Source organism: Sarcophilus harrisii, chromosome 5 (genome assembly GCF_902635505.1).
Source record: "Sarcophilus harrisii chromosome 5, mSarHar1.11, whole genome shotgun sequence".
Taxonomy (NCBI): Eukaryota; Metazoa; Chordata; class Mammalia; order Dasyuromorphia; family Dasyuridae; genus Sarcophilus; species Sarcophilus harrisii.
The window spans coordinates 185,879,152-185,898,234 of record NC_045430.1 but is presented as its reverse complement, the minus strand read 5'-3'; the positions used below and the strand labels follow the sequence as shown (position 1 = coordinate 185,898,234).

Genomic DNA, 19,083 nt, shown 5'->3' with positions numbered 1-19,083 from the left:
TTAAATAGTCTAACATGAAAGATAACATAGGTAGATTGTATATTTATAATAGTCATATCTATGAGTGAAAACAATAGTCTTTAGTTTTTTTCATTTTTAACATAAGGATTGACTTTAAATTTTCCCAACATATTTTTTTCCCTTGCTCTAATCTACAAAAAAAGAAAAAAATTTAAATCAACCATAAGCACACATTCTTCTCCATGGATTTTTTTAATGTGGTGAAAATGTTAAAAGCCTCTTTAGATTGTGGAGGGAAATAATTTGTTAGACTATTTGGAAAAATTTAGTATATTGTTTAAATTCAACTTTATGTGAGTAAATGTTATCCATAGCCAAAATGTAGCATGAGAACAATAACTCTTTAAGAATGCCAGGTAGGTGAAGACATTTCCAATTCCCCCAAGCTCCAGATCTATCTAAAACATTCCTTTTTTGGGTTACCATACCAAGGAGGTCTTGGTGGTTCATCCCAAGCTTCTATTTTATGTGACATATTTATTTTAATCTATCTTGCTATCAGGCTACCCTCTTGGCAAAATTGTTTAAGTGCATACCTGGGGTACATATAGTATCTGTATGGGAAACCTTTGCCAAAGACCTATATAATGTAAGTCTTCCAGAACTTGGGTAAGGAAATTCATTCCTTTTTTGGCTTGCTCGTTACCAAATAAACTACTAAATTTCTCTCTAAAATTATTTCAGATTTTGGGTTTCTTCTCATGAACAACAGAATTTTAATTATGACCCTGCCACTGGGCTTTCACCTGGTCATTATTTAATACAGGGCAAGTCCTTGAACTACTCTGAGCCTTCATTTCTCATTTGTTGGGCCTTAGAAGTTGGGCTCTGAGGTTTCTTTCAACTCCATAATTCTATGACTTTCTATGCAAGTCAAAGTGCTTGGTTTATATCTCCCTCTCTACTTGTGCAAGTAGGACCATGTGAGAAGGATTGATGGTCAGTATTTTCTATCCTTTCTGACACTTCTAGTTGCTAATAAAATATAACTCTATTTAAGCCTGGGGAGAATAGGAATTTTTCATTGCCATTAAATCTGTTAATACAGAGCATAGAACATTCTCTTTCTATTTAAAGAACTGGGGGACTATGGATATGGAATACTGCATGTCAAATAGGATTGTATATGTATACGTGTATAATGTATATGGTGATTGACTTTATTGAACTTTTTTGTTTCTTTTTTATTCATTATTATAAGACATAACTAGTAGGAAAGAGGAGAGGAATATGTTAGAAAATACAGTAGAGCATAGTCATAGAAACTGAGCTTTTAGAGGGTCATTATAAAAACAATTAGCCCAATAATCTTTAATTTCTATTCAAAACCACTCATTTTAAAAGTGCTACCAGGTTTTTTTTGTTCTTTTTTTTTTTTTTTGAATTTTGCCAATTTCTTTATTTCATCTGACTTTTTAATGGAAAAGATCAAAAGATTAGCAAGTACTTGAGTTCAGGGATGGTGTCTTTCCAGTTTATAGGGCATAGCATCTGGTGGACACTCTTAAATAACAAGGAGGGATAATAAAAATGATTGTTGATATTTTTTCTTTGCCAAGAGCTGTCTTTTCTTTGAAAAATAACAGAAGAGTTTCACTGCCTTCCCCTTGCATTGTATGAGCTTTGACATCCTATAGGAATGTGCACAGTAGTCCAGCTTAAATGGTATATGATAGCTTGAGAACACTCAAAGTCTCTTAAAGTTATACTGACAATTTGAAGAGACAAGCATTTTTGCCAGATTCTGATGGGCAGAAATTCCTGCAAATTAATCCCCATCTGCTATTCTTTACCTTGGCCACTGTTGATTATTCTCTTTCAACCAACAAATGGGACAGGGTGGGACTTCCTTAGGGAACATTTTGTTCTTTGTTAGAGGGAGACACTCAATCTTGCACCTACGTTCAGGATTCTTTTTCTTTCTTGTTCTCCTGATGGAAATAATTCAGTTGTATCTCTGTGTTTTTCTGTTCAAGTCAATTCTACAGTTACTTTCTTTTCTTTCCTTTTTGGCTCTTATATTTTAACAAAGTCCTCATTGTGTTTCCTCCTTTTTTCCCATCCCAAAGTACTCACGAGACCTGGATACTATCTATCATATTACTTTGTGCTATTTCCCTGCCTCTTATGCCCTCACTTTCCCTCTGTCTTTCTAAATCTGAAGATTTATAGAGTTCTATAGAGTTCATCTTAAGTTTAGCCTTCATATATTCTTCCTTTAGTACTCTAGCTGTCACTAATTACTCTCCTTCCAAAAGACCCAAAGAGTTAATGTCACTCTCAGATATCAAATTGTGTAATTCTACTCCATTTAGTACTTTCCCCATATGTGGTTACATTTTATAGTCTTCTAAATATCTCATGCTGGTAAAACTCAACACTCTAATCATATAATATTCTTGGTAGTAAGAACTGTCACATATTTCTGTTACTCTTCACAACATCTAGCATAATTCTGGCACTAAGTGAATCCTTATTACGCTAAATGGAATTGAATTAAGACTAGAACAAATTTCCATCCCATCTGTATAGCCATTAGAAAAGGACCTTGATATCTTTTTTTTTCTATTGAAAACTTTCCACCCCTTTATAATTAATTTTGAGGAATTATTCATGGAAAGGAAGACCAAAATCTTCCTCTTTTTCTATAATGGATATCTCAGGTGTCCTTCTTGTATTCATGTCTTTTCTCCTTATCCCCTAAACACACATACATATTTGGATATTTGCAGAAAACTTCTGAGGTTACAGTAATGTGTCAATATTTTCAAAGTACCTTTGTCATGGAGAGGCATACAGGTAGCAGGTAGGATGTTGGACCTGGGTGTAAGGAACTCTTGAGTTGAGATCCAAAGTCTGGCACTTACTAGCTAAGTAACGAATCATTTAATTTTTGAGCCTTAGTTTAATGTCCCTAGAAAAAGCACCTTGTATGTTTTAAAAGCCTATTATAGATGTATACCATGCATGTAATATGCTTCATCCTTAATATGAGATAGATTTCTCTGGACTCTATTGAAGGTCAATCTAAGATCCTTTCTAAAGCAAATTTCTCCTCTGTATGTATGTGTTCATTGAAGGGGAAATTCAAGGAAGTCCACATCCATTATCAGGGTAAAGATCTTTCAATATAGAAATTCCATCCATGCATACAGATCAGTAACTTGCTTGTGACTTTTCTAAATCAGAATCTGAAAGTTAGAAGAGAACTTAGGCATCATCTAGTTTAACCCATAATTAAGAATGAAGATCAGCTATAATAGCTATCAAATATTTATGTAGGCTCTGGCTGAAGAGCTCTAATAAAGAATATTTTACTACCTGCGAGGTAGTTTATTCCCCTTTTTAATAATTATGTTAAATTTTTTTTCTTATGTCAATCCTCAATTCGCTTCTTTATAACTTTGCCCATTTACTTTGATTTTACCTTATAGCTTCAAAAAGAACAAGTTGAATATTTCTTCTATATTCTAGCATTTCAAATACTTACAGTGTTAGAACAATCTGGATCATCAACATATACGTTTTTCACACATCTCTATGTACACATGCACACACACATATTTATACCCACATGTATACATATGCATTATATACATACATATAAACACAAACATTTGATTAATCTGTGTGAGAAAAACTTTCATTGTGGAAACTCCTTCCTCAAAAGTAGATCATTAATTTTGCAGTAATAGAGAGTTGCTTCAGGGAAATGGTAGAAATTGAACAATTAATGATTTCTCCATGGAAATTAAGTTTGATTTCATCAGAGCTTAAATTCAAAATTAAGTCTTGTAGCTCCAAAACTGACAAAATCATTCTCTACTACATGTACCACATTCCTTCTAGCTCTTAAATTATCTCTTTAAAATTAAACTGAGGACTAAGTGATGAGCTCAGGTATGGCCAAATAAAACCAAGACTACTAAATTGGACTTTTAGTTATTGCCCAAAGTGCACTGATGATACATGGTTGAATACCTGCCTTTTGCTAGGAACTGAGAAGCTTACCTCAAGGAAGCTTCTGGATGTTGTATTCTCATCTTTATTCAAGAAGTCTTGTTTCTAATTGCTGAGAAAGATGCAAGAACTGGGAATTGTCAATGTCTGTGGGGTTTAAGTGTAAGTTTTAGGCTGCCTTAATCTCCCTTGGTAAATTCCAAGCTCCGAGCCTCATTAGCCATACACACACACAGTTATACAGTAATTAGTATTAAGGAAGGTTGTGTCATAGAACATTGCTCAAACTCATTAGCTGGTGGATTGAAGGAAATTTTATCTTCAAAAGAACTGAGAAAGGGGAACAATTGTACTACTTTACTTTTAAGCTAAATCATTCCTCAAAATATTTTCCTCCCTTTGGACAGTGATTTCTTTTGAGATTTTCTCATATATATATATGTATATATACATACACACACACACACACACACATATGTGTGTATGTTCATGAGCTTCATGTTGTTTTATCATTAATATCAGCTAGGTGACTCAGTGGATAGATTGCTAGACCTGAAATTAGGAAGACCTGAATTCAAATTCTGCTTCTGATATTTATTAGCTGTATGATCTTGGAGCAGTCACTTAAGCTCTGTCTGCCTCAATTACCTCTATTGTAAAAGGCGGGGGGGGGGGTTAATAAAACTTATTTTATAGACTTGTTTTGAAAATCAAATGAGAGATTATTTAAAAGTGTTTAATACAGTGCCTGACGTAGTAGATATTTGATTTCTTTCCTTTGGTAGTGTCAATTTTTGAATACCCATATCCCTACTCACTTTAATAATATAAAGCCAAAATCTGATTCTCTGCAATTTCTATGTATTTTTCACTTTTGTCCTTTGGGATAGATATTGGATCTGAGTTTTCATTATTATAGGAATCTTTACCACGAGGAATAAACTCATTTGACTGAATCATATTGGTGCTTTCTCTGTAATTTATACTCATGCACAGGGTGGTGGGAACTTCTCCAGAGCAGTACATGAATTCAGTTTTTCCTGATTTCAAGACCCACTTTCCATCTACTCTCGCACACTCCTCTTCCTTTGAATCAAACATTTTTATATTATTATTATTGGGAGATAACTAAAATTAAGTAACTTGCCCAGGGCCATACAGCTAATATTTGAGACCACATTTGAATTCAGGACCTTCCTGACTCCAGAACCAGTGCTTTGTCTACTGTGCCACCTACCTGTTCTCTCATCTTCTTTTCTGTAGCTCACATGACCCTCATGACCCAGATAAAGAAACTAGGCAGCGTTAAGTGACTTGCCCAAGGTCGTATAGCTAGTGTGTGTCTGAGAATGGATTTGACATTCAAATGATGGATTCTTCCTTACTCCACACCTGGCCACAATGCCACTTAGCTGCCTTTCATATTGTATTCTAAGCAATTCCTGTCACACACTCTAAATACCTGTCACATTGTTTCACTAGTTGTTGGGCGGTTTGGTTCTTTTCTCTCATACTTTCATTCATTCAAATTTCAGTCTATCATGTTTGAAACACTTTGACCCTACATCTTCATCTCTTGAAGATCCAGTTGAGGTCCCCTTTAGAGACTCCATGAACTTTGTGCCGATTCCTTCATGTGAAATGATTTCTTATTTCTCAGATTATCTCACAGTACTTTAGATTTTCTTATCACAGTCTGCCTTATAGAACAGAATATTTACTTGTATGCATTTTGAATCCCTTCATTTGTATTGGGAAATTGTCAGAACTTGTGTCATTTTAAAACTTTTTATTATACCCAGGATATAGATCAATACCTTGCCTACAGTAGGTGACTGAGAGATGTTTGAGGGCAACTAAGGGTCAACATGGATAGAATGCAGGGCCTGGAGTCAGGAATATTCATCTTACTGAATTCAGCTCTAGCTTCAGACATTTACAGTGAATAAGCTATAAAATGACCTGGAAAAGGAAATGGCAACTTATTCCAATGCTTTGCTAAGAAATCCCAAATGGGATCATGAAGAATCAGTCAGACCTGACTGAAATAACTGAGAACAACAAAGTACTTGATAAATTTAGGATCATAAACTCTTAGAACTAAAAGTGAACTTAAAATTCATGTTGCTCAATCTTTTACTTAAAGTTTAAATAACTAGATAATATATTGTACAAGCCTTTTTAAAACAACACAAAATGGCAAAACTTTCAATATTATCATATTTATATGTATGTATGTGTGTTTATATACATAATAGCTACAACTATAAATCCATAATAGATTTTTTTTTTTGTTACTTAAGTTCCACTGGACTCTTCCATCACCTTAGTCCTTCTTTTTTGGTTGCCTAGTTGATCTAGATGCCTTCTAATGTCTAATATGTAGATATTAACTCTACACATCTTACATATGTATGTTATAAATATTTAAATATGCTATTTAAATTTAAGAAGTAATATTGACTATAAATTATATTTAATTTCACCAAATATTACTGTAGTGATTATTTTTCCTTCCTTTGGTTTTTATAATGGTGGAGAATATAGAGAATTGTGATACAGAAAGGACCATAGAGAAATAAGAAGTCTGTCTGACAGTCAATATAAGCATTTATTAAGAATTTACCATGTTTGAGGCACTGTGCTAAGTGCCATGGATATAAGGAAAGGCAAACAGACAGATATGATATGTGTATGTATGTATATATATGTACATGTATAAATACTTGCATATATAAATATATACCTAGAAATAGATGTAAATTATACATATACATGTGTGTATGTAATAAATTGATCATTATTCTTTCACCACAGGCTTTCCCCATAATCAGACTTAGCATTTAGAAGTAGATTTGAAATTTCCATGGTCTGTATTTTTCTGAGAACAATACAGGATATTAGTTCAATTCCATATTTCTACTGGCCTAGATGAAGATGTGAATATTACATTTTTCCCTTTTTGTTACAAAATTTTTCCTTTTAGTTGAAAAATAATGTCCAGGTTTCACATATTCCTAACATATTTTTTTAGTCTAAAAGTGGTAATCTGAAGTGAGTAGTTAAGTAGTCTGAAACAACTGAGAACAACAAAGTGTTTGATGAGTTTAGGATCATAGGATCATAGTTTCCACAGCTTATGGATCAATTTTTAGACTAGTTAAAAAAATCATCACTGGAAAAAATAAAGCTGTACATTTTTCTTATTTAAATGCTTGGACCTCCTGAGGTTTTAAAAATCCCAGGTTTAGAGAGTAGTTTAGGAAACATGTGGATCACAACATTTAGAGTTTGAAAGAATTTCAAATTGGGATGTCTAGCCTCATTAAGGTCAAAGAATTATAATGACTTGTACAAGATCCAACAAATCCAGAAATGAAACAGGTTTTTGAGTTGAAATCCAAAGTTATTTCCATTATGCCATAATGTATCAAGAATAAAAGAAATGGGAATAAATGTCCTCCTCACATACATCTTTTCCTTTCTATAGATTAGAAAATACAAATATGTTTTCAAAGAGAAGGAAACTTGATTTAAGATAGCCTCTAGACTTTAGTAAAATGGCAACACACACATGCATACATATACACGTGCATACACACACACATACACACACACTCACACATACATATACACACACACCACTCACCCTACAAAACTCATGTTTCCCTTGACCAAAATATTACTTGAAGTAATCAAGAGTAAATGCATCAAATATACAAGCATGAGAAAAGGGTGTGGGATTTAAAATGTTTTCACACAAAGTAGCAACTAGGAGCTTGTGCATAAATATCCTTTTGCAGAAAAGCCTACAACATGATACAAGTGCAGATAGGTATAGTCATATATTTCTCTCTGTCTCTCCAGATCCATTTGTTAGTATATCTTAACCCGTATATATAAGTACTACATTAAAATAATTACAGTAAGCTCAGGAGCAATAATAACATTTCAATAGTACATTAAGACTAAGAAATTCTTTCCTCAAAAAAGAAATTCTGTGAATATATATATATATATATATATATATAATTATTATACTAGCTGACCTTTACATAATGATTTAAAGGTTTGCAAAATGCTTCTAAAACATTACCCTTTTTATCCTTACAAGAATCCTGAAAGGTAGGTGCTATTAGTATCATCATTTTTATAGATGAGGAACTAACTATAAATCCCAAATTATATATTTTGATATGTATAGTGAAAGAGCTGAGACACAGAGAAAGAAGAGAGGGAATAAGGATTTATATATTACTTAATGTGTGCCAGCACTAAGCACTTTTTTCTCTCCCATCCTTCCTTCCTCCTTTCCTCCCTCCTTCTTTCCTTCCTTCCTTCCTTCCTTCCTTCCTTCCTTCCTTCCTTCCTTCCTTTCCTTCCTTCCTTCCTTCCTTCCCTCCTTCCTTCCTTTCTTCCTTTCCCTCCTTCCTTCCTTTCTTCTTTCCCTCTTTCCCTTCTTCCCTCCCTTCCTTCCTTTCCTCCCTTCCCTCCCTCCCTCCTTCCTTCTTTCCTTCCTTCTTTCTTTTTTCCTTCCTTCTTTCCCTCTTTCCCTTCTTTCCTCCCTCCCTCCCTTCCTCCCTCCCTCCTTTTCTTCTTTCCTTCCTTCCTCCCTCCCTCTCTTCCTTCCTTCCTTCCTTCCTTCCTTCCTTCCTTCCTTCCTTCCTTCCTTTCTTCCTTCCTTCCTTCCTTCTTCCCTTCTTCCTTACCTCTCTCTCTTCTTTGTTTCTTTGCTTTTTCCTTCTTTTCTTCCTTTCCTTCTTTCTTTCTCTTTCTTTTCTTTTTCCCTCTCTTTTACAAATATTATTTATGTGACTCTAACAATAACTGTACAAGATTTTACATTTGAAGAAACTGAAGAGGCAGAGATTGAGTGACTTGCCCAGGGTTACATATTTTAAATTCAAATCTTATTGATTTTAGGTCCAGGCTGAATCCATTGAGCCACCTAGTTCTCTAGGAATTATTATTTCCATTTAATATATAAGGAAACAGAACTTCAGAGATATTAATTGATCTTCCTCTATTCACACAGTTCACAAAAGTGGACAAGCTAGCATGCTGGTAGATATACTCAGAAATATACATGTATGCACACGCAAGATGTATATTCTTAGATATAGAGTTTTACAACCAGATCCACAGTCACATTGGTACCTACATTTATTTTGACATTGACTTTGACATCTATATTTATGTCTAAATTTATATCTATATGTGTACATATTCAACACCCTGCTCCAGAGAGGTAGGTGGTTGAAAAAGCATATGATCTGGTTAGTAAAAGAGACACTGAAAAGATCAACAGATGGGAAAAAGAGTCTGTAGCTATATAGAGAGACTGTGTGGAGAAATGCGAGGAGGAGTTGTAAGCTAAGTGCCCAGAAAATGCTAACATTGCAAAACTTAGTTTTTCTATTGAATAATGCATTCCATTAATTTTATTACTGCTAGCCAAGATCACAACTGTGAGGGTGAAGTACAGCTGTGAATACATTAACTCAAATAGTAAAAAAAAGTGCATTACTCTCCACCTGCAATGTAATACTTGGAAAGGTTAATGTTTTCTTCTTGAGGTTCAAATATTAGGGACTTCAGCAAGTGGTATCATGTCATGGCACATAGCCATGTGATAAGATTTCACATCATTCCATGTCTGATTCAATACCCATCAGATTATCACTATGTGCATATCACGGGGCTAGTTTGGAAGGGTATATTGGTCAGCTGGATCCATGAAGGAGGGGATATTTTTATGGAAGTTCCAAAATGATTAAGTACCCTAAGGTCTTAGAGAACTAATACATTCAAAGTACAAACCAAAAGCTCCTAAAGCCTACTTTCCTCCCAGGTATTTATACTGTCAGTACAACCACTCATTGAGTTTTAGATTGAGAATCACAGAATCTCAGTATTTGAAGGGATCTTAGAGATGATTTATAACAATCCATATCCAAACATGTATCTCCTCTAGAAGTGGTTACCCCAACTTTACTTGTATATTGTTAGTGATAGAAAAGTAATAAGAAACACTGGCTCACAAGGTATGTGATTATTATTACTTAAAAATTATCGATGCCTTTTGATATTACATGGCAGTAATTTCTAGACATATCTTCTTTTTCTCCCTACTCCAACAGAACCCAATTGAACTCTCACTTATAATTATTTAAAACAGTTCATCAGAAACAACTAATAAAATGATGACATTAGAAATTGAATGCAGTTATCTGCCATTATAGCTTGACACCTCTATGCTGAGGTGAGAGAGGTACATTTCATCATTTTATCTCTGTAACTAAAATTCTGTTCCACTTCTGGGCCTAGATCTGTCCTCTATAGCTGCACAGAATGAATTAATTTTCTTCCACAGATAGCTTTTTTCTTTTTTTTCTTTTATTGAAGCAAAAACAATTTGTCTAGTCATACAGCTAGTAAGTATCTGAAGTCAGATTTGAAATTAGATTCTCCTGAATCTAGCAGGGGTCTTCAAACTACAGCCTGCAGTCCAGATGCAGCAGCTGAGGACATTTATCCCCCTCACGCAGGGCTATGAAATGTCTTTATTTAAAGGCCCACAAAACAAAGTTTTTGTTTTTACTATAGTCCGGCCCTCCAACAGTCTGAGGGACAGTGAACTGGTCCTCGCTTTAAAAAGTTTAAGGACCCCTGACTAGGGGCTATCCTCTGTCCACAGTGCTACCCAGCTGTTTGTATATAAGAGAGGCTTTTTAGGAAGCTAGCATGTCCCATCTACATTTTCTTCTCTCCATTCTTAATATACTGAGGTCCTCTAGTGCCTTTACACTGACCCTAATTTTCAGTCTCCTCACTAAGTTGATCATTCTTTTTGGATATGATACAACTTCATGATATGTCATGTTGCTATTAAATGTCTGAGATAGAAATAGAATCATGGCTCTCTAACTACAATATTAGTGCTCTTCCACTGTATAGAACTACTTTCTTAATGACTTTTCAACCCTTCCAAAGTTGATAAAGCAGGACTGGCATCTGTTTTCTATTTGATTGATTCAACTAATAATATAGGATCAAAGGGAAGAATGTGGTAATCATCCAGCACACTCAAATTTCTGTTACATATTTTCTTTTAAAGCTACTAAGCCTTTGGTGCCTGTGCTATAGGAAGAAATAAAGAAAACCGATGTTATATGGTGCTTTAAAGTCTGTGAAGCACTTTTACATTTACCATCTCATTTCAGTCACACAACTCTGTGAGAAAGGCAATTTAATCAATTTGATCAATCAATTGACAAAAATTTATAGTGTGCTTATCATATATGATGTACCCTTCTGGATATAAGAGGAGGAGGGAAGAAGAGAGGAGAACAGAGAGGAGAAGAAAAAAGAAGAGAGAAGAAGAGAAGAAAGAAGAGGAGAATGATGGAGAGAGGAAGAGAGGAAAGGAGAAGAGAGTGGACAGGAAGAAAAGCATAGAAAAAAAAGGAAAAATGGATGCAAGGGGAGGAGAGGAGAGGGGAGAAAGGGAAAAGCAGAATGAAGATGAGAAGAAAGGAGAAGAAAGAAGGGAAGAGACGACTCTGGGGCTACTCATACTAAAGGATTCTGCAATGGGTGATGCTTCAGCAAAGGATATTGATTAAAAACAACAACAACAGACAGACAAGGACTAGGAATTTAGGGTTGTCTTAGCATCTGAAAATCATAACCTCTAACCTTTCTCCCATTTCCTTACCATATCTTTTTGGGACTCAGTAGGAATTGTTGACTAACTATGGTTTCTGGTAAGCAACCTTGCCTTTTAGCTGTCAACTTCAATAATGCCAAACTCAACCTATCTAAAAGGTATAAAACAAATCAATTTTAAACCCCCTCATCAAACCTTACTTTATGAAGAACTTTCCAAAAATAATTTGTAAGCTAATTGTTTAAAATTCAGAATATATTTTCTCCCAGAAACACTATTATAGATGGTAGTTAAGCAAACCTGCAAGTGTTATAATAAATTGAGTTATAATAATAATAGTTATTATATAATGACTATACATAGTCATTATATAATAATAAATATAATAATAATCAGTTATAATAAATCAATTATGTCCCTGGTTACTTCTCTCACCCCACTCCCACCAAAGCCTATTAAACCAATAAGATACAGGAATGTGTGAGCTAGACCAGCACCTTGTTCATTATTAATTGCACTGATTTATGTGTGTGATCTGAGTTCTAACTTGAATCTTAAGAGCAGGGTGAAGACAATTCACCAAGCATGTTTCTTCATGTCTAAACTGAGGTAGTTGTACTTTATAATGGTCCCTCCCAGCTCTAAATATAAACAAAGAATACTGCTCCATACTGTAGTCAAGGTCATCAAGAGCTACTGGCTGGAGAAGAAATATTTCCCAGGCCCACAAATGTCCTTCCTTAAGTTGAGATTTTCTCTAACAGAATGGTAAAAAGAGAACAAGCCTCCCTTTAGGAACATACTAAGTCATGGCAAAGACAAGAACAAAAATTAAACAATCCTTGTTCTTGAGGTGCTTATATTCTACTTGATGGGAGTAGAGAGGGGCATTGAAGAGATTCATTATTTGAGGAAGAAAATCTAATGTTATATGGGTTGCTCTGCCCACCATCCCTACTCTCAATAGAATTGAGTAAGTTCCTTGAGGTCAGACAAATTTTCTCTTTCTATTCCTGAAATTAGCACATAGTAGGTTCATAAAAATACAGACTCATTGATTTAGCATTGGAAAGGACTATAGAGGCAATCTTGTCTTGCCCTTTCTTTTTATAGATGACAAGACAGAATCAGAGAAGGTAAATAACTTGCTTAGAATCACATAGCTCATAAACTTACTGATTCTTTCTAACCCTATGAGCTACACTGTATCCACTCCATTGTATTACCTGGTACATGGCTTTTCCCTGTTGTCAATGATTAGATTGTGTGAGTCACCTTTGCATTTTTGCAGTAATGTCATTACTTTAGATTGCAACATCCTTCTGTAACATTTAGCCTTCCTAATTTGCAAAATAGAATGTCAGATGGTATCTTGTAGGGACCATTACTTCAGACTTCTAGCTTTGTGTTTCCTTCACTGACAATGTGTTTGTATGTATTTATTGCATGCACATTGCATATACATATGGGCATGCATAAAACTTTCTTTATTGATGAACTGCTCTATATTAGTAGATTTTATTTTTATCTTCTTGTTTTCAGCCAATTACTGTTTTGTTTTTTTTTTTGGCGGGGGGGAGGATTACAATGTAGTGATTTAATACACAAACTTTTGTTTTCATATTCTAGTCACTTAGCAGACTGGTACAGAATAAATGCTTAATGAATATTTGTTGAATGAATGAAGGAATGGATAATGTTCTAGCTGTTAATGTTCTTTTCTTTGATATTATTCCCATTTGTTTTGCATAAATCTTTCCTCTATGTAGTTGAATCCCCATTAGAATGTGAGGTGCTTGAAGTACAAGATTTATTTTTATCTTTCTTTGTATCCTCAGCACTTAGCTCAATACCTGGCCCAGAGTAAATATATAATAAATGCTTGTTGATTGGCTGATGGATTGACTTTGGCCTCTGACTTTGAAACAGTATTTATTTTATATTTGGTGATATGATTATGATATTGATTTCTGTTTTCTGATGGACATAGACCAGGTAATTATGTATATTAATAATAATTAATATGAACACATGCATACATACCACATGCATACATATATATCCTTTAGCACTTTACTTTAGATATTTTCTTTTGTATCTAGGAGAGTAAGACACATTCCATTTCCCCCTTGAATTTTTCACCTTGTCTTATTGTCTTAATGCCTTTTTTGGAGGCAGAGAAGGTTCTTGTATTTATGTAATTTAGTATTTTAATGTTTTTTTCTTTTCTTTTTCTTTCTTTTTTCTTCTTTTGGCTACTACAGCAGAATCCAAGAAGAAGAAAAAGGAGGGCAAGAAACAAGAGAAGATGTTGGACTAAAAGACAGCAAGCTGGGCAGAACATTAAAGGGACATCGGCAAACATGATCAGTTAACAGTTTTATTTACACCAATTGTAGGGGTCCTATCCTAAAGTTATTTATAGCTTAATTATACAATAGGAAGAAAGAAAAAAAAAAGAACTTTTTTATAGTAGTATTTTTTCATGTATAACCATAACACTGTTAGGTGCCTGTATTAAAAGACTGTAATTCCATTTAGAAATTCATTTCTATCATACAATGAACACTATATAAAAGCTTAAAGTCAATTTTTCAAAGTCATGCACAATTTTAGGTATAAAACCAACCATCTTTTTATATTGTTTTTCTTTTAGTGGGAGTTAAGATTTCATGATGACTGAGTAAATGAATTCTCAGGTTAGGTGCCCTCCCTGCTCCCTTTTCAAATTTGAACTTTTTCCCAGGCAAAATAAATTGAATTCTTCTTCCCATTTATTATAGGAAGAAATACCATCTTTTCAAACATTAAACTCTTCTTTGCTTTTAGTCAGTTAAAACAAGAAACATCAGTAATCTTAAACCTTCTCCCGTGCTCTGGAACAAATGCTGTTTTTTTTTTTTAAAAGCAAAAATAGTATTTTGTATTCAAAATGATTTCCTATTTTGGCAGCAATCTTTGTTTTCTAGGCAAAAGAAATTTTTCCATATGAAAAATTACCAGGAAGAAAATATGCTGTTTTATTAGATAATTCATTTCTAAAATCTTCTCCTGTCTCCCACTGTACTGCCCCACTCCCGTTCCACCCAGTCTGATCTATTAGTAATGAAGATTTATTGCTTAGATATAGTTAAAAGACTTCTGTACATAAGCAGAAGATTTATTTTTAGTGATGCTCTTTTCCTTGACATTGATTATTGGAAAGTGTGATTAGATTGGTGCTATTGGCCTCAAACAAGGCCACATATAGGGCTGGGTTTGGGGAATAGGAAAGAAAGAATTACATTTTGTAATGAAAAGGTTTACAGTTGCAAGGCACATACCAGTCCTAGAGTAACAATGTGAGAACTGGAAGAACATGAATCCTGTGTCTCTGCCAGGCTATTTGGTTACAATAGATATCATGTGAGTGCCAAAGACCATGTGTGTAACACCTTTATCTCTTGGCCCTTCAAGGGGCATTTATAAAGGAAGCAGAGCTATAATTAGAAATTTAGGGGCTCAGGAAAACAGTACAAACTGTATCCCCCCCAATAAACCTTGAAATTCATGATATGCAAACAATAGAATAAGCAATCAGGATGAAATCAGTTGAAAAGGGAGAGTTAGTTATCATAGAGGCTCACAGATGGGTGCTATTAACATTATTTGTGAACTTGTAGCTTCCTATTTTAATTTTTTTTCATGCTAACTAGGTAGTTATAAGTTCCTAGTTTGTAATTTCTTATTTCAATCTGTAGGAAAGCATGTGTAAAATCTTTATACTTTCTAAATATTGGTGCCCTGGAGCAAAGCCTCAATCACACTATCTTAGTTATGTCTCAATGGAAGATTTCTCTGATTTTATGAGAAATATAAAGTTGTTTGACATTATCTAAGTTCAAAGTTTTGGTCTTATCATAATCAGTTATTCTGTAAGACAGAAGATTAAAATTATTACTATACTTATTTTAAAGAAGGGACATCTGCATATTCCAGTCATCTTATAAAGACATGAGATCCATTCCCAGAGTAGTTCTAACTTCTAGGGAAAGTTTCCCCATTAGGGGGATCTGTGTTCAATTCTGTCTTTACACTAAATGCCAACTTGCAAAATGAATTATAAAGAGGTAGGGACCATGCTTTGAGATTGATTCCTGTTTAATAAAAATGGAATGCCCTAGAAAATTCAAATGATAGCCAGATGTATAGGAAAAGATTTCTTTTTTTTTTTTTCAAGATGATCTAAATCAAAGGGAAAATATATGCACAGGGGGTAGAAAGATGAGGTGAGACAAATATATCACATCCAACTTTTTGTTGGCTGTTCAGAATTACAACAGAATGTTGGGTAGTGATGGAAAGGAGCTGCACTGTATTCTATTAGCTTGTCATCATCATTGCTTTTGCATTAGCACTTCCTACAGGTACTAGCCAAAAACAACATCCCATGAATCCATAGTGAGTCAGAATAAGATCTCTTAAGTGACAGCCTAGTAAATATCCATGCCATACTCCTCTATTGACAGGACATTATGAGAAGCCAAAGAAATGCAGGAGATTTCTGTTGTTTTATCTCCAGCCCTTAACAAATCGTATAATTGACCCTCTGATTCTTTCTCTTGTTAGGAAAAAAAGGTCAGTTTGTATAGCAGGGCTGTAATCTCAGTTGCATATGTGTGAAATTAAATTTCCTTCCAACTGCCAGAACTATCTTACTGAAACTGGCTTTCTGACTTGCTAAATCACAATGAGAAACTGCCGAGATAAGGATCAAAAAGAACAAACTACAAACTTGGATGATTATTGCAGTTGTTGTTGTTGGTGAAACAACTGATGGTCCCAATAAATTGGGGAGTTTCAGAAAACACAGGGGAAACCCTTTCTTCAAACACTTTTCATTTCATGAGATCTTAAACCTGCTAGGCTTAGAGGGAAGGAGTAGTAATATGAGAGATTTTCTTATACTTTTCAAAAGTTTAAATTCAAATATTTGCCAGTTGCATGAGTGGAAGAATATGGTAGGCATGAGGTTTTTTCACTGAGCCTTCTTGTAAGTTAAAAAGAGGAACCCCATGAAAAGGTCCCCAGTAATCAGGATTTAGTGTTCAGGAGGGTTGCTATCCATTGATTTGCTAACAAATATCTACTTTCTTAGTTATTCTGATATATTATGAAGAGATATGACTCTTTCCATCTCAATCTGTGCAGTTTGTGAGGAAGAGGAAGAAAAGATTCATTGAAATGAGACCTTCATGTTTGGGTAGTTGGTGGCAAATAAGTTCTTAAAGGCCAAGGCCTTTGATGACAGAGAATTCCCAGTCTCTGAAGCTCTATCAGAGGATGGTTCTTTGAGAGTTACATTCTTAAAACCATTTCTGTTTAGATTCATATAGGGAGCTGAAAGACTGTATATTTCATGGTAAAGAATATGATTACTTAGGAAGAAGAGGAAAATTCATTTTGAAGAAGAGCTTTCTCTGGTCTCATTTCTAGAAAACCACATTAAGGAATAATTAAAAGCAAGCTCCATCTCATTATCTAAGTTCATGATTACAGGAATAGAGAGCTATGTTTAGGGTTGTCCTGAGATTGAAAGGTTAAAAGATAACTTTGTAGAAAACCTGGGTTGCTTTTGAACTAAGGAAACTAAAGAATAATAGTGAGTTCTGTTTAATTCTTACTTTCTTTTTATATTTATTTGAAAACAATTGAAATTCGGTTTTACTATTGTCAATTTTGACCCACAGGTGCTTCAAAATCATTCACAGTAATGAGTGAAAATCTTATTTCTAGGTCACTTCCTATATATTTTCTAACCTAAGGAGAGCTGGAATTTAGTCAACTTCTTGACACTTAAATGTTTGACTGGCCTGTGGGAAAGGCTATATAACTTTTTCCATTAAAAAAAGATAATCCAGTTAGCTTAAGTTTTTAAAGTGAAGAGTAAAGAAGTTAAGGTGACTTTTTGGGGTGAGATGCTTTAGGAGGTAAAGAGAAGGGAATATTTTGCACCAGATTTTATAGTCATAACACTATTTCAAAGTGTGAAAATTCAAAACTTTGCTAGAATATTGTACATGGTTTTAGTTCGCTAAATGGGATGGAGGCAAAGAATTTCTCCCTTCTTAATCTTTTTCTATAATGACAAGGGCAGAAAATGAGTCCTGAAAGTAGTTCATCAAGGCACTGATTCCAGTTTTAAAAGAAACTATTGATCTTTTTTAATAAGTTTGCTCAAGAGGGAAGAAGGTCCTGAGTGTGTAGCAAGTAGTGCCTACCTCATACTTGTCTGGAATGCTGGCTTCCAGGGGAAGGACAGTGTGGAGGACACTTCAAAAAGGGTGACTAATGTCCCTTTGCTACAGTAATATCTCTCTCTCATTGCTTCCAGTCACCCATTAGGCCAAGTAGAAACCAAAGTTAAAATATGCCCTCAGGGTGATCTGGCAGTGCCTGTGCAGGGTAGCCAATGAAATATCTCCATTCAGGAATGTTTTCATGTGAGGAAATGATGGTCTAAATGACTTTTCCATTTGACTAGAAAAATATCAACAAATCTTCCACTCCCTGCACCTATAACTTTGCTCTTATAACTTAAAATAAGAAAATATGTTCAAATAAAAACTTAGCAGGCACAAAATATTGATGAATCACATGTATATACTATACCTATTAAACATTATAGTACCAAGTTACTCATGGGGTTGGGTGAAGTTTGTTTTTAAATTTCTTTTTGTATATTGATTGTTAGAAGCATTTTATCTTTTGGTCTTTGAAAATCTGCACGAAAGCCATATATCTGCATAATAGAATAAAAACATGAATAATCCTGATATAATATCCCTATTGGTTCCCTAGCCTCCTGTGATGGGATGCCTTAGAGAATGTATACATTTATTGATTGTATCTACCTACTTGACTTGCTCTTAGTGGAGATAAAAAATAAAAAAAAAATCTAATCAAAGAGAACTTGGCTGTTGTCTTTTGACTCTCAGAACTACCGGACAGAATACAAATTGTCTTCTAGGAGTTTCCTAAAATCCTGAGAGATTTAGAGAAATAATTCAGTCATTTTTAAGTGGTCATGGATTTGGCAGTCTGCAAAGATCAAATTGATGTTTAATTTTTAAAGTGCCAAAATATTTTTATTTTATTCATTGCTTGATAAAAATGATAAATATTACACTATGCTATGTTTTTACAAGTAGAAACACTGAACATAATTTAAAACTTTCCTTGATGACTCATTATCTTGATGACCATCAGTTATAGTACTGGAAATACAGGGGATTTGCATGGTGTAGGATATCAATTGACTACTGAGTAATTGGATTTGATTCCTTCTCCAAATTCATGCTGTCAGTCTCACTCATTAAGAATGTGTAGTTGATTTACTTTTCATCCAGAGTAACATGACTGCCTTTCTGCAAAATCAATTTGTTAATCAAAAG

At 34.3% G+C, this 19,083-nt stretch overlaps 1 protein-coding gene across 3 annotated transcripts in view; it reads left to right on the top strand.

The window, feature by feature from the left end:
* Nucleotides 1–18,598, top strand: part of PTN (pleiotrophin) — a 129,357-nt gene extending 110,759 nt beyond the window's left edge. For all 3 annotated transcript variants that reach the window (XM_031939142.1, XM_031939141.1, XM_031939140.1), the window contains exon 5: nucleotides 13,915–18,598. In XM_031939142.1, coding sequence (XP_031795002.1) covers nucleotides 13,915–13,970 — 56 coding nt within the window. In that variant the 3' untranslated portion in view covers nucleotides 13,971–18,598. The remainder of the gene's footprint in view (nucleotides 1–13,914) is intronic.
* The last annotated feature ends 485 nt before the right edge of the window (nucleotides 18,599–19,083 follow it).